Raw genomic sequence first — 20578 nt, 5'->3', positions numbered from 1 at the left:
TTTATATTTACCAGGAAACCAAAAAATTAATACAACTTGCTTTACTGTGAGATTCACTTTATGCTAGAAGTCTGAGGCCTATACTTTATTACATCTTACTGTCTTTACCAGCATGTAAACTCTGTAAGAACAGAACAGTGGCCTAATCCCCTGCAGTGCTTTCATTTAACAGATCACACGGAATTAAATTGTTTCTTTAGTGCCAAAGTAGAACATCAACAGGTTTTAGTGCATCCATTTTTCACTTTAATGTATCTGAAGACCCTTTAAAGGCTGTGTGTGATGGCTGCAGACACGCAGACACCAATCACAAGGGCAGGCAGGCTGTCCTTACCAGGAGACACACTTCTTAACTTTGTTCTAAGACTTGATGGAGGTGTAGTACATTAGTAATCACATTAATCATTTTACTAACAAGTTCCTCTTCTTCTCTGGCCTCTACATTTTTCTAAAATTTCTTAAGTGGTTTCAACTTCACCTATTACTTATACAGCAAATTAGAAACTAGCCTAAACTCTTACTTATTAATAAATAAGACTTAATGGTAAAAATAGACACTATCTTTTTGCTGTAGTAAAGGCAGCATGATGGTGTTAGATCTCAGAGCCCTGCAGAGTCAGGCCAACATGGCTGGAGAGAGTGTGTGTAGTGGTTGAGAGTGTGTCTCCTGCTCTTGCAGAGAATCCGGGGTCAGTTCCCAGCACTACATGACAGCTCACAACCATCTGTAACTCCAGTTCCAGGGGATCTTCTGGCTTCTGTGAGCTCCTGCATTCACATGGTACACATAAGCTCATGTAGGATCACACATAAACACATAAATAAATACAATACCTTAAAAAAGAAAAACAAGGTAAATAAAACAACAATCCATACAAATTTAATATTTCATTTATTTCTGCTCAAAATAAAATAACACTTTCAAAAGCTACTGGATCTCTGGAAACCCAGAAGAGTGAAGAACAGAACAGGACACATGAGAACTGTGTTAGTGAATGAGCTACATGCTAAGCAGATCCCTGACAGCAATATTTTGCTTCCTCAGATACCTTTCTTATGAAAACAAAAAATAAAATCTTAGTTTCTATTAAAATTGGCTTGATAATAAATTGCTTATAATGATAATTATCAGTTTGCTGATAATTACAACAGAAATAAAAATACATCAGTTCATATTTTTGTTATAAGAAAGTCAAGAAAGGATTCAAATTTAAGAGAAAAATTCTGAATGATCATCAATTATTTTTAAAAATAAGTATTTTGGAGGATTAGACATGTATATACTTTGCTTGTTAACTATGTTTTTAGAAAATGCCGTTAAATATTCCCAGGAGAGCCTTCATTTCTTCAGCTGCATCATCAGGATAATACTTACTAGGGGAAAAGCAAATGTATGAATTTTTGTAAGCCAGCTTATTTTAAAACACAGAGTAAATAATGTAACATTACAGTGTGGGTAACACAACAAACATACTTAGCATGATAATCTTGTCTATATGTAAACACTTACAGGAGACTGCAAATGCAAAGGGTGAGAAACAAACCTCTTATTTCTTTAAATGTACTGGAAAGTAAAGCTACTTCATAAAACCATGAACAGGCTTCTAAGCTCAGACTCTCCAGGGAGAGAGAAGCTGCTGCAGAGGCCCCATCTTAAAAATGGCCAGCAGTGAAGACACTGATTGGATTTATTATGACTGTTGAGTTGTGAAAGAGCTCGTGGGCTACCATATAACTTGAACTTTTATTTCGTTTGTATTTCTCCAATGACATTACAGTTTTTACTGTCAATAAAACACACTGCACTCAAATGAGTAAAATCAACTTTATCAACTCAGTGTTTTACAATTAATAACATTAAACATACAGGCTTTAAAAATTAGTATTTCTACTCTTGATGGCTCTAAGATCTGTTTTCGGAGATCTAAAATTTCCATGCTTTTAGTAAGTAAAAGGTTTTGTCTCTGATCTTTAGGACAAAGGAGGGTCTGGAGGGAGGGCTCAGTGGTTAGGAGCATGCACTACTCTTCCAAGGACCTGAGTTCAATGGCATCACCCACACCAGGTAGCTCACAACTGCCCATAACCCCAGCTCCAGAAGGATCCAACTGCTGCATTCACTTGTAAACACCTACACACACACACACACACACACACACACACACACACACACACACACACACGCACGCACGCACAAACACAAAATATTAAATCTTTAAAATGAACCAGAAAAGAATGCTGAATTTCTTTGTAAAAAATTTTTTGCTGTAAAGCCTTGAAATATACTTAACAAGTTCCTACCTGAGATCAATTTCCTTTTTAGAGTCACCATTTCCAATAAAAATATCCACTTCCTTAAAATTGAGAGACTGTGGTGTGTTCTTAGAGCGGGTAAAGCACACCCTCTCAATCTCTGGTGAGAGAGTTGGCTGTCTTCTCTCTTGTAAATTGACCTAAGTTTTAATGTAAAAAACAGCAACCACTGAAAGTTAAGTATTTAAGCAAAATTTAAAGTAAAAAGAAAAAGTACATGGCTTACAAGATTTGCATTTCCAGCCTGTTGAGGTAACTCTGCCACTGGAGATGAATCAAACTTGGGCACGGCACAATCTGATAGATAAATGTTTGGCTTCTCATGTGATGAAACAAAACTAAAAATTAAAATAAATTGGTTATGAAATATGAAGACAAGAAAACTCAGAGCATCTTAGGCTGGCCAATGGAGCAGTCTTGGCAGATGTGTGAGGGATTGCTAGTATGAGAGCTCTGGTCTCAGGCTCCAATAGCCAGAAAGCAGAACAGCAGGTGAACAAAGCCAACATCTCCAGTTCTTTGGAACCCATGATCCCCTGGTGTCTGATGCTAAAATCAGTAAGTGACTGTTTATGTAAAATGTTGAACCCCAAATAAAGGGCTGTCAGCATTTCTTGTCTTTGGCCAAGAAATTTTTAATCAAATCCAGTATTTCCAAATATACTTTTTACTTTGGCAAAATTATGTCAATTGAACATTTCTAAAAATTTTTTCCCTTTTCTAAATCTGTGATTCCTGTATTCTCAGACATTATCTCCATGTAACTAGCTGCCATGTATTCTTTCCTCTCCTCCATTATCATATTCTAGTAATTATCAAATTGAATGGACTTTATTTCTGAAATTTAAAAAAATTATCTTTTAAAATTAACTTCTTACATTTACTTTATGTATGTATAGGTGTGTGCACATGCATTTGCACACATGTAGGGCCCTGTATGGTGGTCAAAGGATAAGTTGTGGAAGATGTCTCTCTCCTTTCAATATGTGGATTTTGAAGATCAAACCCAGGTCATCCAGCTCAATGGCAAGTGTTTATCCCATCAGCCGTCTCACAGGACCCTCTCTGAGATGCATAGAAAGTCCAACTCTAATCTTTTTCTCATCATCTCTGCCAGGTTAGGTCTCACCATGTTGTCTCATCATGTTGACTATACTACCTCTGATGACCGTACCCTCTAAGATTCACTCTTTATCTGCTGCTACAACAATTCTCTCATAATTAAGTTGAATGTCTGCCTTATCTGTCATGGAGGGGACCCACGGAGACTCCCAAGCTAACTTTGGCCTACAGAGATCACTGCTGTTTTGATGGAGATGATTCCAAGTACATCAGCTTCTTTGAACTAGATGTCAAAATTTAAAACTATGAAACATCACATACTTTCCTTGAAAAATCACAACATCTGCCAACACTAAACCTATATTTCATAGACAGCAATAACAAGCTAGAGCTTAGTAGTAGTTTTTCTCTTTATTGGGAGAGCCCACTAGCTCAGTTGATAGAGAATGAGACTCTTAATCTCAGGGTCATGGGTTTGTGCTCCACGTTGGGTGTCAATTGGTCTCCAAAATCCTGCAGGCACTTGACTTTGCGAATCCTGTCCCACTGGATGCACTACTTATTACAGCATTCAAGGCCCTCAGACTCAGCAACTTCATCTTTATTTCTATGGTCACAATAATCAGCCATCAATGATCCTTTTGTATGGCCTGTCTTTTAAAGCCCTGTGTCCTATTGTTTAAACCAATTTAAACTTAGAATGCCTCTTTCCAACTTGTTTTAGAAAATATGAAATTCCTGGATTCCACCCCCAGAGACCATGATTCAGTAGGTCTGATGTGGGGGACAAGAACTCCTACTTTTAGTAAGCTACTTACTGCTAGATGATTTTGATGAAAGTGGTTTGACAATAGCACTTTGAGGGGGAAAAAAAACAAAACCTCTAATGTTAACAAAGTTTAGGTTGGTTATTTAATACATTAACACTTCTTTGGCATTTAATGAGCTAAAACCCATCTCCAGTTATGTTTCAAGAGAATATAAAGTTCTGAGACTTATAGATGAAAGTTCTGAAACTTGCCTGTTTGAGATTTCTCTTTGGAATTTGCTTCTTGACTTTTGGAATCGTAGCTTACTTTCCCTGGGACTTGAATCCCAAGAGTCTCCAAATCCTAGGAGAAGAGAGAACATTTTGAAATGAAATGCCAGTGACAGCTAATGGTGGTGGGTACAAATTTTACAAGGGGTCACTGTAACAAGGCCTGGTTAGCAGGATGTGGAGGGCCTGAAGAGGTGGGCCAGTGGGTAAAGTGCTCTCTGTGCAGGAATGAGAACTGCACTCAGCTTTCCCAGAGCTCACAAAGAATGTAGGCATGAGTTCACTGGTCAGTTAGTAAAGAAAAAAAAATGAAAGAGGGAGGAAAAAACAAAGAAAGAAAGAGGAAAAGGAAGAAAGAGGAAGAGAAAGAAAAGAAGAAGGGAAGGTAGGTAGGAAGGAAGAGATGTCCTAGTTTGCTTTCAATTGCTGTGATAAACACTATGACCTAAAGCAACTTGGGGAGGAGAGGATTTATTCAACTTGTAGCTTATCATCACGAAGGACACGAGGGCAGGGGCCAGAAGGTGGAAGCACAGACCATGAAGGACTGTTGCAAGGTGGGCTGCTGCCTGTGGCTTACTCAGTTTGCATTGACCTTTACAGGGATGTCCTGCGCACAGGATGGCCCTCCCACACTGGTCATTACACAAATGCCCCACACACTTGCCCAAAGACCAATCTGATGGGAGTGTTTTCTCAATTGAGGCTCCCTCTTCCTGGATGACTCTAGTCTGTGTAAACTTGACCCCCCCAAAAAAAACCCCAAAAACCCAAAACAAAACCAAAAAACAACTGACACAAAAGGTAATGCTCAATAATCAAAACTGGTTTACATACAGAATGTAAGGGCAAAAAGCTAAGGAAATAAAACTATGAAACACAAAAGCTAGTTTATTAGCCACTACATTTAAAGGTTACCACTATTTACTATATTTTACTACATTTTCAAATTCAAATATATGCCCCAATTGAAGCTTTTTTAGCATTCTCGATGGTCTGCATGTATTTGTTTTAAATACTCTACACATGGGGAAAGGTATTTACTGAAAATGGTTTTTCAGTGACAAGAGTCTTCACAGGGTTAGGTCAGCTAGCTCAGTCGGTCAGTATAGGCTGACTTCTAGCTTGCGGAACACATCAGCAATCTTGAGTTAGGGATTCATAGTTGTATAAGAAAAAGACCCAGTGACCCCACATCATAGATTCCCAGGCCTATTCTGTACAGGTTTCTATGGTTCTATCAGACTTTTGTCTGATTGTTTAGACAGTCTGAGGAGGGGCATCAAAAAGCCATCGTGGGAGGAAGAGTGTTGTAGAGGCTGAGGAACCACTACCTCCTGTCTGCCCGAATGGGAAAAGTGTCACCATTTTCCTCTAGTCAAATAACTGCTAAGAGTTTCAGTTCTTGGCTTTAGTACATCAAAGCAAATTTTTCTGTAACTCAAATATGCAAGTCTCATGATTTTGGGTTTGTGTATGATTTAAACACACCTTCCAATAAAGCACTAGCCCTTCTATTTGTTTATACCTGAAAACTGAGCATATCAGCGATAGACCAGAAGTCAAAGGGAATATTCTTAAAAACACAAGACTAGTGGGCCCCTTGTGACCTCAGAAGGGAGGCCAGGGCCTCTGTTTCATGAGGGATGATTTAATAAGCAGAATGGATTGAAATGGGATTTAAGAAGAGACAGAGGGATGGAGAGATGGCTCACTGGCTGCCCCTCCACAGGACTGGGTTTTTCCTCCCAGCACCCACATGCCTGCTCATTCCATCTCTAACTCCAGTTCCAGGGGATCAAACACCCTCTTCTGACCCCTATGGACACTGCATATATATAGTACACAGCATATGGGCAAAAACCCATACATACAAGGTACAAAAATAAAACGAATTGTAAAAAGAGAGGGGAAACTAGGATAGAATTCCACTTTATTTCTCAATTCACCATGAAACAAGAGATACTTCTTTTTTTTTAAAGTTTTCATAAAAATTATAATCTTACTTAAACAAACACATACAAAAAGGCAAAAAAAAAAAAGGAGCCTCTGGAATCAAAATAAAAATATTCAAAGACTTTTTCATGAAATTACTTTATGAGAAGCACACACACTTGTACCTGACATGGCTGTCTTCTCAGAACCAGCTGAAAAGTTCATAACTTCTAGTAAGCTTTCATCGTCAAAGTCATCCCAAACTTCATTTCCCAGCTCAAAGTTCACATCCAAAACCTCAGAAGACTTTCTTCCATCTGCAACACTGTGGTTTCCAGATGTTCTAGCGTGTCTGCTGAACATCATTGTCTGAGGGGTGTTTTCATTTGAAGTTATACAAGAGTTCCATCTGAGAAAACCTGTCATGCATGTATAAGAGTGTAGGTCCTTGTTAACACAAGTGTTGTCAAGCACTGATGGCTATTTGTTCAGACAATGTTATTTACTGCATTACATGAACTGACAGGTCCACTAAACTTAATTTTTAATGGGTTAATTTAACAATTATTACTATTGTGCATATGTGTATTGTGTGGTATGTGCTCAAGGCTGCACATGTCCCAGTGTATTGGTGGAGAGTAGAGCACAATTTTATGGAGTCAGTTTTCTCCTTCTGTCTTCACATGGGTCCTGGGGATTGAACTCAGATCTCCAGACTCACCACCACAGCTCCTGTAACCACTGAGCAACCTTGCCAGTCCCATAATTTTAATGGATTTTAATTCCTACAATAAATAACTTTGTTGCACTGCAGTCTATATTATTTTCTTATACAGAAAAATGTTAAGAACACTAATAATAGTAAGATACAGTAGATTAGGAGGTTTTAGACTTTCAGTACTATCTATCATCTTTGTTCTTAACAGTTTATTTGACTAAAATTTATTTTAAATTATCATAACATGTTTAGTATCAAAGGTATTAGTGCTGTAACAGTGTTGGAAAGGTTTCTGAAAGTTTAACAAGAATGTCTCAGAAGGCCGTGTAAGCCCCAGTTCCTCTCATCTGAAATACCCTGTCCTCTTCTTCATCTGCTCACACCTACTTCTCCTGTCAGTTGTGCCGACACTTAGAGCTCATTTTCATGTTGATGCACAGTATGTGTGCTAAAACCAGAAATAGTGTTAAATGCCATGGAAATACAGTGAAAAAAACAATTAGAATAAAAAAGACCCCCTTTAATCTTAAAGATTAAAAACGTGGAAGAACAATAGTATCTCTGCATGACAGAGCTGTGCATGTGGGGGGGGAACACAGAGAAGGTGAGGAGCATGAGAGGCCTCAGAATGCAGGAGTCTTCAGAATTTCTTGAGCACAAAGCAAGAGAAAGAAGGGCCCACTGGAACTGTATGCCAAGCATGTGTCAGACCATGCCAAAAGTAATCTGTCACATTAAGTTTTTTCTTCTTATCAGCACAAGACAACTATTGAAGATGCTTCTGCAAAAAGGTTATGTGATCACGGGATAATGGGACTGAAGCAGGGGAAAATGTAAGGAAGTTACTGAAATAAGGAGAGGAAAAGAGCATTTAGCCTAAGTAGCAGTAAAAACAGTAGATGGAGGAATAAATGCAGGAGTGGTGTGTGACACAGAATGATTAGGTCTTAGTGCAGAGTTACAAGCAGAGTGTGATTTAGAATCATTCCTTCTCTGCCTTTAGCAGCACAAAACAGTCGTGCACTGATCTGAAGATAGAGAGACCGAACACAGCACAAAGCAGACCAGAGTTCAGGTGTACGGACTACTAACTTTTAGGCAGCTGTACCCAGGAGGGTGATTATAGGAGTGAATTTGTAGTTAGAAAGACTTAGCAATCACCAAGAGTTATCTGATGATTTTAGATATGGCTTAGGAGGTACTATGTACAAGTTTTGCAGTAAAAAGAATAGAGAGAGGAAGAGGGAGCTGGAGAGGAACAGGAAGCAGAAGAGGGAAGGAGGAGGAAGGACAGACAGATTCATGTGGAACAGCAAAAAGAAAAGCCCAAGAAGAGTGAAAAGTGATGGGGAAGGCTTATTGGTTGATGAATAAAGCACTGTGTCCAATGAGGCAGGATGATAGGTGGGACCAGGAGACAAGGAGGATTCTGGGAAGTGCAGGCAATGAGAAGTCATCCTGTGATCCCGGGAGAGAGAGGACACAGTGAGGCGTCTCTCCTGTAAGATAAGACCATGTGGAAATACTTAGATTAATAGAGATGTGTTAATAATTAAGACAGAGCTAGCCAATAAGAAGCCTATGACAATGGCCAACAGTTTCATAATCAACATAAATCTTGTGTGTTTATTTGGGGGCTCTGAGATGGCTGCAGAACCCACTGGGAACTCCACAACAGAGAAGTAATCATCAGGGTGGTTTAACTGGAACCAAAGGAAAAACTTTCTAAAGGAAGGGAGGAGCAGAATGGCAAACACTCCAGAGAAGAGGAATTGAGCACCTAAGTCACTAAATGGCCCAAGGAAGAGTAGTCTCAAAATCATGATGAAAAACCCAAATTTTAACAGTATGTTAAATATGCAAGAAATAAGTGTGAATTGCTTTTAGTACTTTTTACTTGGTAAGAAATCAAGATATAGATATAGAGAAGACCACAGGATTCTGATTTATCATCATCATCACTACCACCATCATCGCCATCTTCATCTTTCTGGAACACTGAACTTTCTATCAGTAGAAGCATTCTTCTGCTTTGGGGAAAACTTTCCTATGTCATTTTAGGTGATCTTGATGAGGCCATTGATCATGGTACCCTGCTTTCCCTGGGGCCACAGGGACAGAATGGCCATTCCCCAACAATAGATTTACCCAGGATGAATGCATTGCTCAAAACAGACTACTCAGAATGATTTCGGTCTGTGTACTACAAGAGAAAACTATCTTTCTCTATTGAGATTGTTAGACTGGAAGGACTAAAATTTGGGAGGGTTTGCCACGTGAGAAAGTCTATTTAACAAGTGAAGCCAATTAACAATAAACATAGCTGAAAGACTGAGAGAAAGCCAGAGGTATGATGAGATCATCTGAGTGCCTGGAGCTAGCAAGATTAAAGTGAGATGCCTATTTGGACTTCCAGTTTATATAAAGACAACCAGTTATCTCTTTGTGTGCATAAGTCCATTTGTGTAGAATTTCAAATCACTTATCATCACAAAGACCATGATTAGCTAGATGGAAACTGCTTGCAGCTGAAGAAGGGAAAGACTTAAGCATATTTATATGCTAAAAGGAAAAAGACAATAGAAAGCAGATAGTAGTGTGAACTGGATGTGGGGATGAACACCTGTAATTCAGCACTTGGAAGGCAGAGGCAGGAGAATAACAAGTTAGATGGCAGGTAGTATGCAATTCCAAGTCAGACAGGGGTATAAGGAGAGACCTTGTCTCAAAAACCAAACCAAAACCAAAATGTAGACAGTGAAAATATTGGATAGAGCAGAGAATAACTGGCCTTCTAAATTCCCAAAGAAAGCAAAATTACATAAAATTCACATTATGCCTTGAACTGAAGAAAAAAATAATTCTTCTTTTAAGACAATAGAGGGTTAATGATAGATGCAAAATACATCAGTTGGATGAGGTGGGATGAGATGGTAGGAAGTTCAAAGAGTTCATATACTATAAGTTCAACACTCAATTTTCTACTGATAACTAAAAGTCAATTTCATTTTCTAGAAATGGCATTGGACTGGGAATCAGGAGATATGGAATCTATTTCTGGCCCTGCCATTAATTAGGTATGTGATTTTGGGCGAGTCATTTAATCTCTTAGAATCTTGGCTTCCTTTACTATAAAATGAGAAACTGCACAAAGGTCCCTTCCAAATTAAATTTTATGATTCAAAATGCTTTCTCATATAATTTCTAATACTTTTTTCTTTTTCTCTTTGTGAAACTGGAATACAGATAATAAAATTGCCATGTTTTTCTTAAAACATTCTCAACACTTAAAATATTTTGACAATAAAGACATTAGTATGGAAACTATAATAAACTTATTTAATTGCCACCATTAAGAACAGCAAATATTACTTTATGAGCTTTATAAGCATTATCTCATTTAGTCCTAAAATGTCTAAAATAATCAGGTAGGAGAATTGAAAAAAAGTACATAGATGTACATGAGGGTTACAGTGCCTGGCAGAATTAGAATGTGACCCAGAAAGACTGTTTCTAGAGCCTGTCAGCTTCACTACACATATGGCTCCTTCCTTAAAATGAACGAGAGGAAGGGAGCATGAGAGAGGGAGAAAGACAAAGTGGCTTACTCAGCAAAACAAGTTGTTGGGGTTAGAGTATCTAGATAATGTTTTTATATCATACTATAAATTAGAGTTTGGATAATGAGTAGAAAACACAGGAAACAAACAATGTACACGAACCAATCAGAGGAAGTATAAGCTGTGTGTAGGAGGAGTAGAGAATAGTGTGGCAGCATAAGAAAAGCAAGCCAGAGGCTATGGCATAAAAAAAAAAAAAAAGATAAAAGAAAAAGACTGAAACATGTAAGCTTCCTGTTTTATAATAAGTAGTTTGCTAAATTTCTGATCATCCAAGTGAGTTAGGAAACTTACTTGATCTCACCTTAGGCCTAATGGATGCCATGATGTTGTAAGAGTTAGCAGATCTTCTTGCACCTCTAAAATTATATATCTAGTTATTTATTTTGACATGTTGTGCCATGTGACCTAGGATGTCATGTATGCTAGGCAAGCACTGAGCTGCATATGCAACTACCTAGGATTTTAAATTGTGACCAAAGGAAGCAAAGTAACATAATGAAGCTGATGCCCAATGTGAAAATGTTTTCAGGAAACTCCAAGGCTCATCATTTCATTTACATTTACACACAGTCAGTTAAACAGGGTCTTTAATATATCATGCTACTAATAGAATGAGTCATGGAAACAATATCAATAGCATAGGGATCCAAAATAATGGTGCTGAAGAATTCATATGTAGTGCTGCATTTGTAATGTCAAGACAAATAAAAGCAAATCTACATTACAAAATTTCTGTGCCTCTCAAACATGTTTATTGTCTCATTGCATCTAGAAATTGTAAGAATCATAGTGTTAAGAGTGGAAGAAATACTAATGGCCAGCCATCTTGATACATTTATTTATTTATTTATTTATTTATTTATTTATTTATTTATACTTTCTGTCTTTGTTTTTGAGACAGGGTTTCTCTGTGTAGCTCTGGCTGTCCTGAAGCTCACTCTCTAGAAGAGGCTGCCCTTGAATTTAGAGATCCAGCTGCCTCTGCCTCTCAAATGCTGGTAATAAAGGTGTGCACCACTGCCTGGTGTGATATCTTCTTTTAAATATTTTTTGCATTTATGTGTGTGTGTGTGTGTGTTTGTGTTTGTGTGTGCACGTGTGTGTACGGTTGTACACATGCCATATGTATGTGGAGGTCAAAGGACAACATGCAGGAGAGAAATCTTTCCTTCCAGCAAGTGAGCTCTGGAGAATGGGTCCTCAGGAACAAGTACTTTTACCCACTAAGCCGTCTCACTAGGTCCCAACACTTTTTATAAATGATACTAAGACCCAAATAGGTCAAACAATTTACCCAATGTCACACAACTGTTTTATGAAACTGGACTAATAATATCTAAAGATATATAGAAGTAGTAATTCATCATTTTAATACTTTGTTCACACAAGGATCTCTAATTCTCCCAGTCCTCCCTCACATTATCGTTAGATAAGACAGTTAACCCTTCACAGAGAAGATACTTAGACTCTTTGACATGCAAGACAATTTGAAATAACCCAAGAATTTGAAATTGGTTCAAAACTTCAAGAGAAAACTGCAGTTGATATTCACAATCGTTTTAGATGCTGGGTTTTCACTTAAATGACTTGTTTGCCTTCTAATATCAAACTCCCTCACACTAGTCAACAGCAATAGCAATTTACCTTTGTCATGATATTCAGATGATTCCTGATTAATTTTTTCATAGACTTCATGCTCACTCCACTGTTCCAATGTTGACGATTCAGGGATGTTCAAAGATTCTGACCTTTATGAGGATAAACAAAACCATAAAAAAGAAGTACAATGGCCTTGGAAATGGTTTATTCAGTTGACAATCCTGTGATAAACTTATTAACTAAGGGTAAAAGTAAATGTTGGATGGAAGAAGCCAATTCTTAGTCACTTTACATGCCCCTTTATAGTCTTTAAAATCTATTGACAAGGCTACTCTCAGTTAGATAACAGATGTTGAGATCTCTAGAAGTAGTGCTGGGATCTAGACTTCTGATCCATCGGCTCTTGCTCTATATAGCTTGATAAATAAATAGAATGTCATTTTGGAAGATAGAACTCTTCTATCTCTCCTCCTATCTGAGAGATTGGTAGTCCATGTTGGAGGGAGGGAGGGATATCACTTTCTTCTGTGAGGTAGCCACTGGTGAGTTTCCTGGGCTCCAGTAAATAATCTTCCATCAACGCTTATACAAAGAGTCCTAGTTAAACTCAGTGGCTCACACACAAAACAAAGACATGAAAAGTAGGAAGGTGTGCTGGAAAGAAGAGTTTCATTGGGAGAAGGAGACTGGATGGGAGAGGAGAATATGGAGTGAAGACACCGAAACTCATTATATGCAAGTATTAAACTGCCAAAGAATAAAAAAATAGTTTAAAAATACAGAAAAGAATATACTGAATAGGATAAGCTGAACAGGAAATTATATATACAATATTATCTTCTCTGAATCATAAGAAAAGAACAATGAATTATCATCTGAGGTTTTCTGCTTATTAACTGGGAATATATGAGGTATGCTTTGCCATTAATAAAATGAGATAAACATCACATATTGAGGTATACCATTAATAGAATCAGTACCTGAGAGGGAAGACAATAGGATTATGAATTTGAGACCAGTCTAGACTACACAATGAATTCAAAACCAGTCTGGGCTACATACTAAGATGATGTCTCAAAGCATCAACCAGTAAATAAATACTATAAAAACATAAGTTAAAGTTATTCTATGAGCTATGTTGTTATGAAGGTCAAAAGATATATTGCACAAGCAAAATTTCAAATTATAAAGTACTTTTCAACCCTAAGGTATTATTGGTATGGAATGAGCACCTGCAGGGAAAGATTAAACTGACCCTACAAACACAGGCTTTCTCATAAAGCACAGTGTCTCCTGTCTCTTAGAAAGCAGAGAACCAGGGGATGACATAAGGGATGGATAGTTTCCCAGTGAAGAGGAGATCCAAGGAATGGTAACATAGGAGACACTGAAGTCAACATGATAGTGTTCTTATATAATGAAACTAAATGATTATTGTGATTTTCATTGAGTAATCAGTGACTAACTTCCCTTGAATAAGTGGCCATCTGAAGGACAACATTTAAATAAATACTTTATCTTAGATATTAACATTATATTTGTACCTTGATATACTGGAAAGGGAAGGCCTTGGAGTAAAACCAAACTCCTTAAGGTCCACATGTTGAGATTTGTTCATCTGTATCTGTTAATTAAAAAAAAAAAAAGAAAAGCTATTCCAAGTTCAACTATCATTTATCATTTTCACAAATAAACCAAATAGTAAAGTTACAGCTGGTAAATAAAGTCCAGAGATCAATGAACTAAGAGAGTGTCGGGCTAGTTCTCAACTCAAATATTCTTCTTAGACCCTTCTCAAATATAGACAGTTTTCATGGTTTTCGTTTGCTTTTTATTTTTGTTTTGTTTTGATGTGGCTTCTCTTCTTGCTCTGTTTGTGATTTTTCAGAAAAAGATCTTTTGGCCTCTATGGCTTCGGTTATCATCATTCTGTGGATGACTCTCAAGTCTGTGTTTCTACTTCAGTTTGCCTTCTGATTTCCAGTTATAGCCAACTGCCTCTCTGACGTCTTTATATGGAAATCTTACTTTATTGTGGTGGTGGTATTTGGAAACCAGACTCAGGATTCAAATGAGAATGATCCCCTCAGGCTTATGTATTTGAATACTTGGCCCCTAGCTAGTGGTACTGTCTGAGAAGGTTACCCAGTATGGCCTTGCTGGAGGAATAGGTCACTAGAGGAAGTTGCTCTCTCTACTTTATGCTTGTGGTTCAAGATGTGAGCTCTTAGCTTCTACTCTAGCCACCATGCCTACTTCTTGCTACCACACCTCCCCACCATAATCAATCTTACCCTCTGGAACCATAAACCTTGGTCATGTTTAATCACATTAAGAAAAAAGTACTAATACATATTCTCTAGGCTAGCACTAAACCATTGAGCACTCTACTATTCTCAGCCCTAAACCCAGAACTTTATTTTGTTTTGTTTTGAGACAGGGTTTCTCTGTGTGTAGCTTTGGAAGCTGTCCTGGCACTGGCTCTGTAGACCAGGCTGGCCTCAAACTCAAGAGCTCTGCCTGCCTCTGCTTTCTGAGTGCTGGAATTAAAGACATACGCCTCCACCACCAGAGCCCCAAATTATATTCTCAGAAGACATGTGATGATCACTTTAAATCTCATATTCTCTTTATTTCCTAATATTCCCTTTATTTAGCCTCAATGAACTCTGTCATTGCATAAAAGCCCACAAAAAGGCTTTTCTAGGGTGTGATGACTTCAGCTTAAGGAAAGCTCTTGTTCTTTCACATACTGAGGGACAAGAATCTAAATAATTTCAGAATTTTCAACCCAGTCCAGCTCAAAGCCAAGACAGGGCAAGGCAGTCTAGTTCCAACTGTTGTTGAGCTAAGTCAAGCTCAGACTCCTCTTTTTCTAGTTCTCTGGCTTAAATGATCCCTAGACGAAGGTGAGGAAAGGGCTGGGCAGTTATGTTCCAAAAATAGATTTATAGATTGATTATAAATAATGATCATATTCCTAGTCAAGTTGGTAAATAACTTTAAAAAGCATTGTATATATCTACCCACCTCAGTGATGCACAGGACAAGTGACATTTGCATCCATTTAATTGCAGAGCAAAGGATAAATGCTATTAAAGCTAACCTTGAGTCGTTTAACTGGAGGAAGAGACGAGACGGCATCTCTGCTTTTTAAGTCAGACAAATATGAAGACATTGCTGACTCTTTAACTTCTGCCTTTTGTGGAACTCCGATTTTACCTATTAAAAGAAATTGTAGAGTCTCTTCTTGATGTTTAGCTTTTTAAGTGACACAGGAACTTGTTATGCAGCTCAATCTGGTCTTCAACACACAATCCTCCTGCCTCAGCCTCCCAAGTACTAGATAATAGATAGCCAGTGAAATTTTAGAATTTTTTGGTATTACATTTTTGGCAGTGTTTAAAAAAAAAACTAAATGTCAAATCTAATGTTTATTTTTTTCATATTGTTCTTCTATACCACAAAGGAAAAACTATCTGTAGAGTTTTAAGTTGAATGATATAAATATCATATGTAGAAAATTAGCATATCATTATTATTTGCTCAAGACATTTATTTTTATTCTTAGTTATATATGTTACACATGTGTGTATGAGTGCAGGTGCCCTCAGAGGTCAGAGGAGAGTGTTAGAGCCCCTGTAACTGAAGCTGTAGATAACTGTGGGTGATAGAAACTGAACTCAGGTCCTATGCAAAAGCAGTACATAGCCACTGTGCCATCTCTCCAGCCCATATTCACCAAGGACATTTCAGTTTTGAAATAATCTTGACAGAACTCACAGCAGTCATGTCCACATGTGTGTTTATTTTTACAATGATGATTGCATTCCCGGTTCCCAGGTTTTTTGCAGGTAGCCATTCCTAAATTAATGTGAGAAAGAAATACATTTGTTATTACATCTAGTATTATACATTTTATACAAGTACTTTTGATTCACTCTTTTTTCCCCTAGGTAGTAGCAAGAACATGAAAAAGGTATTTCTAGTAGCACACTCTGTAAGGAGTAAGGGGTCAGCATGGAGAGACTGGGGAGACGAGACGCTGGCCCCTTTCCCCGGTAAGAAGACCACGTGGAAATACATAGAAATGGGTTAATACTTAAGACAGAGCTAGCCGATAAGAAACTAGTACCTGGCCAACAGAATTATATCAAATACAGAGTCTCTGTGTGTTAATTGGGGCTGGGGAGGTGGCTGGACAAGACCAGGCGGCGGGCGGAAAAACCATACTTGTTACACACACTCTTCCCATTGTTAGCCCCATCCCAGCTTTTCATATGGAACGTATAGCTACCTATAAACTGCTTTCAGTTTCTCTACTAGAAATATAACCAATACAGCAGAATATCAGCAACAAATTTTGCCCTTATAGAAGCAAGAATGAAGATGGGATTTGATGGAGGAATGTCCTGATGTATATGTTTCTCTTACTGGTTGATAAATAAAACACTGTTTGGCCAATAGAGGCAGGAAGACAGGTGGGACTAGGAGACAAGAATTCTGGGAAAGGTAGGCAAAGAGAGACCTCAGAGAGACTCCATGTAGCTGCCAAAGGAGTAACAGGTTCTGGCATTCTCTGGTAAGTCAAGACCACATAGAAATACATAGATTAATAGAAATGGGTTAATAATTAAGACAGAGGTAGCCAGTAAGAAGCCCTAGCTATTAGCCAACAGTTAATAATTAATATAGCATCTCCATGCTTATTTGGGGCTGAGAAGAGTGGCAGGACCTGGCAGACAAGAAACTCCAGTTACAGGGATTTAAAACGTTGTTTCATACTCAAGGCTGAGCATTTGGAAACAGTAAATCTCACAGCACTATAATGGCACACTGACTAGTTAGTAAATAGGACATAAATGTTTAGTGAGTTATAAATACTTTAGGGACATAAAATTTGCTATAAGAATTTAAAGAAGGGAAAAAATGCTTCCAGATTGATGGCTCTAAACTATAACCAATGTATCCAAATACACAATTTATTAGTATATTACATATGTATATGATGTTCACCTATATGTGGGTTTTCTGGGTTTTTTGTTGTTGTTGTTTGGGTTTTTTGTTGTTGTTAAGAGTACTAGGGACTGAGTCTAGGGCTCTGTGTGTGCTAAATAGGCACTCTACTCCCTACACTGGCCTTGAACTCACGACCCTCCTGCCTCAGTTCCCCAAACAGAATTACAGGCCTATCACATTTACTATGTTCTGATTAGTAACATTGAGAAGGGGAGAATATTTTAATTCTCCTTATAGGATAGGCAGAATCTGGACATGGGAAGGGAGCAAGGAGAAGATATTCCAGATAGAGGTCACAATAATCAAAGACAGTAAACTACAGATTGTAGAAACAAAAACCCACTTGCTTTTGCTGGAACACAAATTTTAAGCGATGTGGAAAAACTGAACAGCTATGAAGACCTTTACAACCTTCCTTGGCCTTTTTATTTTCAGTATCATTGTTCAACCAATCTTTTTCAAGTTAGGGCACAACTAGATATTTATATCTGTTTTAAAAATGAGCTTTATTTTTATTATATATTTGTTTTATATGCATTGATATTTTGCCTGCATGTATGTCTGTGTGAAAGTGCCAGATCCCCTGGAGGAGGAGTTATAGGCAGTTGTGAATTTTCATGGAGGTGCTGGGAATTGAACCCAGATCCTCTGGAAGAACAGCCAGTACTCCTAACCACTGAGCCACCTCTCCAGCCCCCAGATGTTTATATATAAACAGATGAGGCTTTTCACTACAAAGGCAGATGTCTGGTCTCTCTGAGGACCAAGAAGGTAGATATGCTAGGCACTATTATGGTTTGGGTATAAAAGGTCCCCCAAAGTCCCAGGTGTTTGTCCCTGATTGCAGAGAACAACTGAGAAATGTGACTGATGCCTAGGGGCTCTTGCTTTCCTCAGTGGCCTACTCCACCCATGGTTTTATAATCCAATGCCATTATAGAATGGTGGGTGTTAGGAGGTGGGATATAGCTCTATTAGCTTGCTGGAGGAATGATTTTAAAGGACCTATCTCATCTCTGGCTCTTACTTGCTCCTTTCTGTTTTTGATGCCACAGGGTGAGCAGCTCTGTTCGACCACACCCTTTCCCCATGGTGTGCTACCTCACTACAAGACACAGAATCATTGCAGCCAGCCAGCATGTACTAAAGCTGAAAGAAATCCTTCCTCTGTTAAATTGTTTCAGGTGTCACAGCAACAAAGTCTGTCTGACAGAATATCAATTATGTGTCTTGTAACAAAGCATCTGACAACCAGAGAGATAGAAAGCTCAGGGGTTAAAACCACTCCTGGCCTTTGCAGAGGACTCAGGTTCAGTTCACAGAAGCCACAGGTAGCCACTCACAGCTGCTGGTAATCCTGGCTCCTTGCAGACTCTGCCTCTGGCCTCTGTGGGCACCTGCATTCATGTGCACATACCCAAACACAGAGAAATATGCTTCTCTGGAACCAGAAATGTGTTTCCTAGGTGAATGTAAATCCAGTCAAATTCACAGTGAAGAATAACCATCACATACAGCCACTGACAGAGTAATAATAATAAAATTAACAAGTCCCTGGCATTTGAAAGTAGTTACACCACAGTGTTCTCAACTAAACCTGATTCTGAAAATACAAACAACACTCAGATAAAGCTTCTGTGACCACAGTGGAAGACCTGTAAGACTTCTGTGGAATTATTTCTGAAACTAGAGATAAGAATGCCCAAGAACCACAAAAATAATGGAACATCCCCATCTTCTGGATAAGACAGATGACTACTAACTTTAAAATCTACTTTCAAAATAAAAAGTGTTAAGACCAGATGTGGTGGCACATGCCTCTAATCCCAGCACTCGGGAGGCAAAATCAGACACCTCCGAGTTCAAGGCCAGCCTGATCTACAAAGCCAGTTCTAGGACAGCCAGGGCTACATATGAAACCCTGTTTCAAAAAACAAAACAAAATTTTACAAAAAAAAAAAAAAAAAAAAAAAACAGCCTTCTTTTTTTAGGTAGGCGTGTGTGTGTGGGGGGGGGGGGGTTGGACAGAGGACAATTTGCCCTGGTTGGTTCTTTCCTCTTGTGGATCCCAGGGATCAAATTTGAGTCCTCAGGCTTGGCAGCAAGCACTCTTACTCCTCTCCTGATCCTTGTGGTCTTTGGAAAAGCTGTAATTATGCCTCATAAGTAGATTTTCTTTCTTCCATCCTAACAGGAGGTGCTTTTTCTGGTGGGCAGATTTATATCTCATGGTAGGTCTCAAATTTTTCTCAACTTTTTCCTCTGATTTTTTTTTCTCTTTTTAGAGCACTCATTTGACTCTAGGCTCCTAGATTGTTTCTTTATCTGTTTCTTGGTCTCTGTTTTGCTTTGTATCCAGTGTGTACATCTAACCTCAGATTTGACTTCTCTGTGCCTAGTCTTGCTCCCCAACTACCTGGTTATCCTTAGTTGTCTTCCTAATATATATCTCCTGTGCATGTAAGGCCCTAACTCATAGCAGATGCAGAGTGGCCGCTCAAAAACAGGCTTAATACATAGAAAACAGGGGACTCTTAGCTCATAATCAACTTCCAGAGCCCTGTCTCTCAGCTGTTCCAACTCCTGAGTTATTTTAGCGGTGTTGATTCTCCCTCAAAGGGTTCATGTAATTCACTTAGAGAAAGATGCCATGACTAGGAGGAAATAAATGCCTTGTTTTACTCATAAAGCCTCTTAATGGAAGACTTTTGAATGCTGCATTTTGAAACACAGCCACAAGATGGTGCACAAGGACAGTGTGTGTGCCTGTGCTCCCCTAGGCAGATCTTAACTGTGGCCTAGAAGGCTGACAGGAATTCTGTGAGCTCCCCAGTTGATATAATTTGTTCTTAGGTTCCTTCCTTTGCTGAGTGTTTTAGCTTGAAAGGCCTCTGTAGATATGAGAGTTGTTGAAGTCTCCTACTATTGTGTAAGGACCTATGTGACCTTTGGTTAATGTTGTTACTGTCTATTTCATGAAATTGTGGACCCCAAGATCCAGTACATAAATATTTGCAGTGGTTATATCCTCTTGATGAATGGTTCCCTTTATTAATATGTGGTTAATATTTTCTGAGTAGTTTTGATTTGAAGTCTACTTATTAGTATGGGAATCATGAATCCAACCTGTTTGTGGCTTCAATTTGCTTGGTAAGTTTACTTTTAACCTGTGACTCTTTAAATTTCTGGTTGTCTTTTCTAGTTATGTGAGTTTCTTGGGAGACAAGAGATAATTGAATTATTTTTAAAAATCTATTTAGTCCTCCTTGT

General features: G+C 38.3%; 1 protein-coding gene across 1 annotated transcript in view; it reads right to left on the bottom strand.

Annotated features, from left to right (window-relative positions):
* Positions 1–1247: 1247 nt before the first annotated feature.
* The window catches only part of Hfm1 (helicase for meiosis 1), a 61942-nt gene continuing 42611 nt past the window's right edge, over positions 1248–20578 (bottom strand). Inside the window, exons 30-38 of the mRNA XM_051198344.1 lie at positions 16073–16153; positions 15396–15511; positions 13834–13913; positions 12335–12438; positions 6535–6768; positions 4397–4487; positions 2540–2651; positions 2302–2453; positions 1248–1374 (exon numbers count right to left, since the gene is read on the bottom strand). Of these exons, the coding sequence (XP_051054301.1) occupies positions 1305–1374; positions 2302–2453; positions 2540–2651; positions 4397–4487; positions 6535–6768; positions 12335–12438; positions 13834–13913; positions 15396–15511; positions 16073–16153 (1040 nt within the window). The 3' untranslated portion in view covers positions 1248–1304. The remainder of the gene's footprint in view (positions 1375–2301; positions 2454–2539; positions 2652–4396; positions 4488–6534; positions 6769–12334; positions 12439–13833; positions 13914–15395; positions 15512–16072; positions 16154–20578) is intronic.

Source organism: Phodopus roborovskii, unplaced genomic scaffold (genome assembly GCF_943737965.1).
Source record: "Phodopus roborovskii unplaced genomic scaffold, PHOROB, whole genome shotgun sequence".
Classification (NCBI taxonomy): Eukaryota; Metazoa; Chordata; class Mammalia; order Rodentia; family Cricetidae; genus Phodopus; species Phodopus roborovskii.
This window is presented reverse-complemented; position numbering and strand designations above follow the sequence as displayed.